At 39.0% G+C, this 10061-nt stretch overlaps 1 protein-coding gene across 1 annotated transcript in view; it reads left to right on the plus strand.

Moving 5' to 3' along the window:
- The window catches only part of LOC101848899 (thioredoxin domain-containing protein 16), a gene marked incomplete at its 5' end in the record, with an annotated part of 27505 nt that overhangs the window by 4114 nt on the left and 13330 nt on the right, over nt 1-10061 (plus strand). Inside the window, 7 exon segments of the mRNA XM_005103010.3 lie at nt 978-1052; nt 1901-2022; nt 3480-3570; nt 4384-4558; nt 5997-6160; nt 6993-7071; nt 8554-8728. Of these exon segments, the coding sequence (XP_005103067.1) occupies nt 978-1052; nt 1901-2022; nt 3480-3570; nt 4384-4558; nt 5997-6160; nt 6993-7071; nt 8554-8728 (881 nt within the window).

A 10061-nucleotide genomic window follows, 5' to 3' on the forward strand; every position in this document is an offset into this window, starting at 1 on the left:
ACAGGGCCTCATCGGAGCCCAACCGGTTATAGCAGGGACAAAGGCTCGTTAACAATTTGTAAAGAGAGAGAAAGAGTAACGCAGTGATGGAGCAAGCCCACGCAAGCTATGCCACTGCAAGGACACGCAGCGTGTGAAGTGAGAGAGGGCTGCGGTGTGCTGCAGACCTTGATCTAGCCCGAAACCTAGCAACACGCGCGCGTGGCGTAATGTGTCACCAACAATGTCAAGCGCTAGAGAAAATGCTTTTCAATTGACAAAAAAATACGAAATAATCCAGGCTGTTGACAAAAAGCAAGCTCGACTGGCAGAGATTTGTCGTCAGTTCGACTTTCCACAAGGGTCGATTCATCCCATTATCAAGGATAGAAAATAGTGGAAGCGTACTCCAATGGAAAGTTCGCTCGCGATCGAAAGAAGATCAGACTACCCGATGCAGATGCTGTGGACCAAGCTCTTCAGATGTTGTTTAAGGAGGCAAGGCGAAAGTTGGTGCCAAAACCCCTGTTCGTGGGTACTTGTGGCAAGGGCAACTACCCATGAATAAGTACAGCTGGATTAGTCCACAAATGCTTACCTTCCTTGCATTTCTGATTTAACAGGGATCGGATATAACAGGACATTTTCTCTACTCCCACCATCCCTGCTATATCAGGTTTCCACTGTATGTTTTTTTGTGCCCAAAAATCATTGTAAAGAGCATAAATATATACAGTCCTCTGTAGGATATGATACAGATTTTAGATATTTTTATGCTATAGAAAGCCTTAAGTTAATGAGACAAAAAGATGTAGACTACTCGTTCTTGTGCACAGATTTATGTCCTTGTTGAAACAAGAAATGGTTGGTGTAGGTTTTGCACTAGAATGAGGTTTGTTTTTTAAACTAGAATGTATAACTCATCCCTCCCCTCCCCCCTCCCCTCTCCCCAGAAAATTAAAAAATTAAAGGTATTTTTTGTCTTTTTCTTTCTGCAGGAAAGGCATAGAGCTTTTACCCCTTGAAGTGGAGACCATGTTTGATGTCAACTCTATCATGTCGAATGCCCTTCAGTAAGAACCAACATCACACTATCTTTGTGGTTTACATTTATAAAACAGAAAAACATTGTTTTCAATGAAGGTGTTTTACACTTTCATCAACATACTTTAGAGTATTCAGTAGTCAGGATTTGGAAAAACAGAGATACTTCATACAGAGATACATGATACAGATATACATGATACAGAGACGTTCTTGTCCAATGCCCACCACTTTGACCGTCTGTGTACATAAAGTCCTTTTTTGGGGTTTTGAAAAGTTGGCAGTTATGCTTGGTTTATGCTTCTAGAACTTAATTATCCCTTTCAATCAGAGTTGGCCCAGGTGGGCAGGGTCAAAGCAGTCAAGAAACCACCCCCCCCTCTCCCTCCTTCACCTCTAACCCCCCCCCCCCTCCCACCCCTTCCCGCAAGCTATTTAGAAAGTGTTGGTGGAAGTGGTAAAACATTTCCAATCATTACAGATGTGATCAATTGAATAATGTCTTTCTTAACCCCTCCAGCCCCATGCGAGTATATTTTCAGTAGCGCTTGTACCTCCCACCGCCCCAAGAGCGTATATTCTCAGTTTCGGGGGGTACCGAATTTGCGCATTTTTCTAAATTAGCTTACCTAATTAAACTTGAATTTTCATAATATTTGTTCATTTACCTTTAAACATTGCTAGATATTATCATCTTAACCTCATTTAAAAGATACTACATTACTTTTTAGAATGCATGCCTCTTTTTCTGAAATACTGTTGTATTGGCTGGGACTGGGGTTAGGGAGAGCACAAAAATAGCTGGGGCTGGAAGGGTTAACAGAGAATAGCAATGTCTGCCAAATGTCCAATGCCTTGCCCGTATTCCATCACCCAGACTGGTTCTCCTGCATGAAGTCCCCATCATCTCGTCTCGTCTGGAGAAACACGAGCTTCAAAAGGATTTGGCCGGCAAAGAAGATCTCATCTTTACTTATGTACAAGCTGTTGGAACTCAAGGTAAATTTTAAAATTTCGACTGGTTCAGGGTAAAAAGTAAAGTGGTTCCCACATCCGATCCAGACATTGGAGATTGCCTTGTTAGTGAGACAACCTCGACTTCCTGGGCCTTTGGGATTTTGTGGTAGGGTGGCCAGTTCCTTTCCATGCCGCCTTTACTTCCTTAACTCGATGTCAGGTACCCATTACAGCTGTGTGGGCAGGAGGGGGCGAAAAAAATCTGTGTCCGTACCAAGGCTTTCCGCTTCAAAGACGAGCGCACTAACTGCTCCGACATTGCACCCTCGGGTAATATTACATAATTTTGTCTGTTGATATGCTGTGTACAGTCTAGTACGCAACTTATCATAACTGACATGAAAACACACAGGTACATTTGCATTTATTTGCAATATTTGTGTGACTTATTGTAGATGATGTGAAAACACACATTTTTATTTTGTGTTCTTTTGCAGTATACATTTGTGAGACAGTGTGGTGGAATCAAGCTCTGGTAAATTTTTGGGCATGTAGAGTTATTTGTATCATCTTAAAGCTTGTTCACTTGTCTTTATTTGGAGGAAAAGAATATCCATTTATCTTGAATACAAGTCGAGATATTTTCAAAAGGAGGAGGTGGGGGTCAACTGTTTTCAGAGGTAAAATTAGTGAGAAAATGGCCGACAAAGATTAGTTATTTCCTTAGTTTAAGAGTCCGTGGTAACTGAAAATTTTCATTTTTATGCCCTTAATCAAGGCTTTTCAGTAAAATCCACACAGGAATGAGTTCTTCAATGGGCATGAAAGGCGTTGAGCCAAAAAACAAAAATTTGATAAACATTCACAAGCCTGCGGAAAAATGCAAGTTTCTTCACTTTGATTAATTTGACGAGAGCCTGATTCCACCACGTTGCCTCACATTTATTTCCCACAGTCGGTTTGCAATTTATTCTGAAACTGCTGAGGTTCTGGAGACTGTATCCCCCCCCCCACCCAAACTCGCAATTTTTTAGGAAGATTCTGAGAACCTCTATTTTTGGTAATGGAGGGGCTGGAGGGGCTGGTGGAGGGGGGGGGGGGGAGTCTGTTATTGTGACTATTATTAATGAAATAATTAAATCTTACAATGTGCAAAATTTGGCTTTTCAAAAAGCTGTTTTGTGTCTGAAGTGTTACTAAATGACTCGGAAAACAAACAAGATTGAAGTAAAGAAACCGTAATTGCTTAATCTAAAAATGTTATAGAAGAATTCCTGTTAATAAAGTCAATGAATCTTGTATGCACTTTATTGAAATATTGACACTAAAACTGTCTGTTAAGAAATCTATTATGTTATTTCGTAAATTTAAGTGCAAGGCACCCAAATTCCAGCATTCGAGGTTTAATTGAAAATTGAAAAAGAGGGAGAAGAGAGGAAAGATGAGTTAAGAAGACAGAAAAGTTGTATTAGATTCATGTACATAATCTGTCATTTCAGAACACAGAGTCTACATGGAAATTGCCTACACTTTTCAAGATCGCTACAAGTTTGCACTGACTACTGAGTTCAAGTCTTTCAGTGGACTGCAGTAAGTTTTCTTTTTTTTTCATTTTTGATTTGTGGAAATGGAACTGTGAAGTGGAGTTTCTTATATCGATGCCAAACAAAGGACTTCTTTTGTCACCTTTGTCTTCCTGTAAAATTTTGTAGTTTGTTTTATTTTGTATGCTTTGAATGTCCCTGTATATATTGTCAGAAATTATTTGATTCGTATACATTTTTAAAAGCCTTTATTCTGTTTTCTTTATTTGTTACCTGACAAAAATGATCTTTAATTTATGAGTGCTGTTGTTACAGCATATGCTTTGTAAAAAAAAGACAAACTGTTGCAAACCATAGATGAGGCAGCGTGGTGGAATCAGGCTCTAGTCAATTTTTGGGCATGTAGAGTTATTGGTATTATCTTAAAGCTTGTTCAATTGACTTTATTTCAATGAAAAAATATATATTTATCTTGAATACAAGTCGAGATATTTTCAGAAGAAGGAGGCGGAGGTCACCTGTTTTCAGAGGTAAAATTAGTGAGAAAATGGCTGCCAAAGATTAGTTATTTCCTTAGCTTAAGAGTCCGTGGTAACTGAAAATGTACATTTTTTGTGCCTTTAATCTACGTTTTTCAGAAAAATCCACCCAGAAATGAGTTTTTAATGGGCATGAAAGGTGTTAAGCCAAAAAACAAAAATTTGATAAAAATTCACAAACCTGCGGAAAAATGCAAGTTTCTTCACTTTGATTATTTTGACGAGAGCCTGATTCCACCACGCTGCCTCACATATTTTCATTTCCCTACTATAGTAGACGAAGTGATTGAAAAGAATTTTTTTTCCTCCTAAATTGACAGAGACAGCGAGATTATCAAGCCAAATACAGGTCTGGCCATGTGGGTTTTGTTGTGCTCAGAGACCAGTCCGGAGAAAGTGACTGCGACTGGTGACTGCCGTAGCGTCCTGTACCGTGGACCCTTCACTCTCTCAGCCCTGGCCACTTATGTCCAGAGATTGGGTGATCGGACTTTGGTGAGTTTTAAAATTTTGTTTGATCTGTGAAACTTCAAACAATGGGCGAAAGGGCATTTGAATATCAAGGTCCCAAAGTCTGGAAATGCTTTGCCCAGCAGTTTAAGAGAGATCAGCTTTTTTTATATACTGATTGTATGTTACTGTTATATTGTAAAGGGCTCAGAGCCTGTGTACTTCAATCGGGGTAGAGCGCTAAATAAATGCCATATGTTTTAATCATTTTTATTTTTGGCTTTTTTCCTGAACGGTGTTCCATCCTGGGGAACTGATTATGGTAACGAAAACGTTGTTGATAATGTTGAAGAAAGCTGTAAAGTGCATAGAGCATGCTGTAGAGTGTTGATATGCTTCTATGTTAATAAAATTTATTATTATTGGTGTTAATGTCATGATGGGTTGTCTCCATGAAAGACTGGTCAGTGGACTGTAAGGAGAGCTTGCAACAGTGAATGCTCTTGGCGTATTTGTAGATTCTTGGGTACAAAAGTTCAAAAGTCAGATCTGTTGCATAAGAAATCTGATAAGTTACGTGATAGATATTTGAAAGTTTAAAGATTTGCATCTTGTTTTAGTTTTAGTAAGAGTTTTACGGCACTTGCTACACAATAAGGTAATGGTAGTGCAGAATCTGCATCTTGACTATCATTTCCTATTCATCTACCTCAAACAGAATCAACCCAAATTTTTGGGCGAAATAGCTTAACTCTTTATCTGTGGGCCCCTTCTTTGGTACTTAGTCTAAAAAAGACGAAAACGTCACTAAACTGATCATCAAATCAAAATAAGTAAACGTATTTTGATAGTTCTTCATTTAATGAATGAACTCCCGGTAAAAGAGACCTGTTTTCGGCAATTGACGAAAAGTAATTTGATGTTGAAGTCGTAAAGGAATGCACCCGAGACGCTGTCAGCAGCTCACTGGCACAGGGGTTCTGACCGCGAGCCACTGGGAGATAAAGAGTTAATGTTGCACTGGTTTTTCACTCTTATCATCACAAGCTGAGACCGCAATGGGTGCAATTTCTCAACTGACTTGAATATAGTAGAAAAACAGACCAAAGCAATGGACATAATCAGCATACATTTTTCTCTGTAATTTTCATTTTTTCCTCCAGTGATGGTATTTGATATAAGTTTAGTTTTAGTAGAGGTTTTACGGAGCTCGCAACTGCATAAGGTCATATGAGCGCCAGAAGATCAGAAGTGTTACAAGAAAGTAACAAACATGAAAAAAGAAGAAGGGGAGATAAAGACGATAGATGTTTGATATAACAGAAGAAGCAAACCACACCAGAGCACCGCCAACCACCCACATTTGATATAAGCAGCCCACAAAGTGTTATGAAGGAATTCACTACTGACTTGGAACATAACTGCGAAAGAAAGGAAAACAAAATTTCTATTCTGCACACATTCTCTCTGGGTTTTTTTTCAGTTCTTTTCGTCCAAGGATGGAGTGACTGAGATGTTTGAGATGGGCGGCCCTCTTCCTGTGATCTATGTGTTCAAAGATCAGGCGACCTCTGAAGAAGCTGAGCCTGTTATTGATTTACTGTCTCATGATCTGAGAGGTTTTGCCAAAGTTGTAATTGTTGAAATGTAAGCCATAAGTTGTTGTTCTTGCGGTTATGGTCACTTCAGTTTTTAAAAATCTTTCATGCAAAACTTTAAAACTGCTGCTGTGTTTAAATCAAGATGTAAGAGCTTATCTTCCTAATCAATTATTATATTTTTATTGCATTTAATCTAACCCAAACTTTGTGCAAGGAGTGTTTTTGCTCATCTTCTTGAAAGTTTGTTAATCTGAAGCCCTAGATCTAAGAAAATTAGGGGTTGGTTGTGAAAACTGAAGGGAAAATAGGATTGTTAAATAAAATTCAAACGTGGTGGACAAGGTACTTATCAATTTTTGGGCGTACAGAGTTATTGGTACTGTTTTAAAGTTTTTGCATTTGTCTTACCTTTGACAAAAAAACAGCACCCACATATCTTGAATAGAAGGTGTGATATTTGTAATTAGAAAGGTGGGGGTTGCCCTGTGTCAAAGGTAAAATTAGTGAGAAAATGGCTTCCAAAGTTTGGTGACTTTCAAAGCTTGAGTGTTCTTGGAAACTGCAAATTTTCTTTTTTTTGCCTTTCATCCACACAGAAATGTGTTTGTAAATGGCTAGAAAAGGTGTTGAGACAAAAAAAATAATTCAATAAAATTTCACAAGCAGAAAAATGTCAATTCTTCGTTTTCATCGCTTTGACAAGTGCTTGATTTCACCACGATGCCACACAAATGCTGTTTCAATATAACAGTTGATTTGTTAATTTTAGGCACCCCTCTTTCAAATATGTCCACTTCATGTGTTTTGAAAACTGAAAAATATCAAAATGATCCTAAATACAAGATATCCTCTACTGATGCTTGATTCCTTCCCTCCAGGGATGATGAAGAGAACAAGAAGGCTGCGGAGTCTCAAGGCTTCCATGGGTCCCTGCCAGCGTTGTCAGTAAAGGCAGAGGTGGGCTTTTATCCTTGCATTTTACAAATCAAAGACAATGAATTCTTTCTTTTTTTTTCTTCTTCAAGGATAGCATTAGACTTATACGTGATGAAAAAGTTAGATTCATGTAGCAAGAGTTTTGAAAGAAACTTTGATCCCACCAACCCTGTGTTGGTCTTCTTTTGAATAGCTTTCTTGTCACAAGTGATGTATCCTGCTGATAAGATGGAAAAAAAAGTTATAGTGCTTATTTATTTTTCTTCCTGAAAGGTCACATACTTCAAAATAACTCCCATGACTGGCTGGTTCTTTGCAAATTCAAATTTTTGGTTTCCCTGGGGACTTATGGCATTTAAGCTGTTAGGCACTTTGATTAAAAGGGTACTATTTACATATTTTGTCAATACTGGTTATCAAGTTCCCATTTGGTATTGGATGCAATGTGGGAAATTAGAAAAAGTACCTTTTGTAAGTGTAACTGCTCTGTTTGAGGAAGCCAGGAATCAGACTTATCCTTTTGATATTGTTGCTGTCACAAGCAATCCACTTAAGTCAAAATTTCAAAAATATTATGATTTTTACATCCCTCAAAGCTCTATGTAAGATTTACTGTTCAAGATCACCAAAATGCAGCTATGGTCAAGGCTTACAATTTTCTTGCCTTTCATGATTCCTGACAGGAACAACACAACAAAAACTATTTTTTTTCTCTGGTGTAGAAAGTATCCAAATGGACTTAATCCATTCGATGCTGCAAGTAAATAGGCCTGTGTGCCGGGGGAAATCCCATGAACCAAGGTAAACTTTTTTATTTTAAAATATTTCCTCATGAATTTCTGCGTGTACATTCTACATTGAACCACATTTCTATTAATATAATTTTGGGGGGATTTCATTAAGAGATAGATGGAGAAAAGTTGGAGTAAGTAACATGATGGCAAAAACACCACCACCAAACAACATAAATCAACACACATTGGAGTAATGATAAACTGAGACCTAAAAAAGGGGAATACAGGTTGTAATAGTGTAAAGAAAAAGTGACAAGAGGCTTTTCCTACCTAATACAACGCTCGTACAATCCATATGTATATATATATGTAAGCCCATCTGTGTTTACTGCCAATTAATCATTTTTGTGCGGTAGATCTGTTAGATCAGGTCTAATCTTCTCTTTGAGCTAAAATCTGATTCTTTCAAATGGGGGGGAAAATGGCGGTAAACATAAAGGAGAGGTACCTCAATAATAATTACAAGATTTTAGCTGTGACTTTTCTTGTAATTGGTATCAAAACAACCTTTGTCTCAGTCCCGTAAATTCTACGGGCCATAGGCACAATGCTACATGGTTCAGGCCCGTGAATTCTACGGGCGCGGTAGCGAAGAGGTTAAATGGATAACTTGTGACACCGACGACTTTGCAAGTTTGACACCTTATTGCTCCACTAGAATGGCTATTAGTCTGAGTTGCCTCTCCTGACACATCATTCTTGTTTTCAGGATGGTGCTGTGAAATATTTTGATCCTTCTACAAAGTGGACGATTGAGAATGTTCAAGATTTCCTGGTTTCTTATGTGTTCCCTGATGGTGGATTCGAACCTGGCGACACATCGGAGGTTGTCGAGTCTACTGACCTGGAGACTCAGGGAGACGTGGACAGTTTGATTGAAGAAGGTGAGGAGATGGTAATGAGATAAAGTGAAGTTGGATGAGATGAGCTTGATTGAGATAAGAGGAGACAATATCGTAGGATGAGTGAAGATTGTTGTTGTTATCAATCCAGCAACAGCTTGGCTCTTGTCCCTCTGTCCAATACCAGAGAAGGTATATAATTATACAGAATTCAACATAAGTTAAGGACCACCTTGACAGACAGCCCTGATTTGTAAAATATTCGGAAAAAAGACATCAAGGAATGTTTCAAAATTTTTTGCTGCTCACTTTTGAGGCAATATAAGCTGCCGCTTGCGCAAAATCCTGTATCGCATCAATATGCCACCGAGACGAAAGCTGAGAGACTTTGATCCTGCCAGGGCTATGGCATGGCTGCAGGATGGAGTTGGAGCCCGAGAAGTTGCCTGAAGGCTTGCTGTGTCACACTCTGTCATTGTCCGCTTGAGGCAGCGCCATCAAGCCACTGGATCCGTCCAAGAACGCCTACATGCAGGTTGACCCAAGAACGTCACTCAGAATGTTTGCTAGTGGTCCTTAACTTATATTGAAGTCTGTAGTTGAACCTGCGCTAACAATTGCTTGTTCCAAAAAATCCTTTGAATGGGTGTTTGAGTCCCGTATTGTGAGTCAGAATCTGAGTAATTAGGAAATATTTGAGGGAATACTTGAATCCTTGAATACATGCACTCAAATCCAGAGAACAGGCTCAATGCATCATTTACTGATGCTGAAACTAAATTTTACCAATTATTTAAACATTAAAGGCAAAAAAGAAAAAAATCACTGATGATAGTAAAAACAACAAAAACATTAGAATTGGTCAGATTATTTGAGTAGTGCGAAAAGAAAAAGAAATAAAATGCAGTAATAAAGATGGGGAAAATGACCAAATTAAAAAAAAAAATTTTTTGTTGTAAGTGTTACACGGCACTCGCAACTGCGCTCATATGACCTTATGCAGTTGCTAGTGCCGTAAAACCTCTACTAAAACAAAAAACAACTCGCAACTGCATAAGGTCATATTAGCGCGCGGGACACACCTGATACTTTTTAGTTGGTAGGAAATTTTGAATTTTGCCCGGGTGGCGGCCGAAGCCTACTCTTATCAATTTTAGACCACCAAGGGATCTTTAATGTGGGCAACTTGCCCCCGGGCCCTCCGAGTTTTTTAGCCCTTGTCCAAGAAGTCTAGGTGTAGATCTTTCCTACGAGAAGATCAGGGGTGTGGCAGAAAGACAGCTGTAAGGAGTCCAGGAGTAGCAGAAAGGCTGCAGTAGAAAGGCTGCAGAAAGAGTCAGGAGCCCAGAGGAGGGGGCAAAGGAGGTGAGGGGGT

This window comes from Aplysia californica, unplaced genomic scaffold (assembly GCF_000002075.1).
Source record: "Aplysia californica isolate F4 #8 unplaced genomic scaffold, AplCal3.0 scaffold00354, whole genome shotgun sequence".
NCBI lineage: Eukaryota > Metazoa > Mollusca > Gastropoda > Aplysiida > Aplysiidae > Aplysia > Aplysia californica.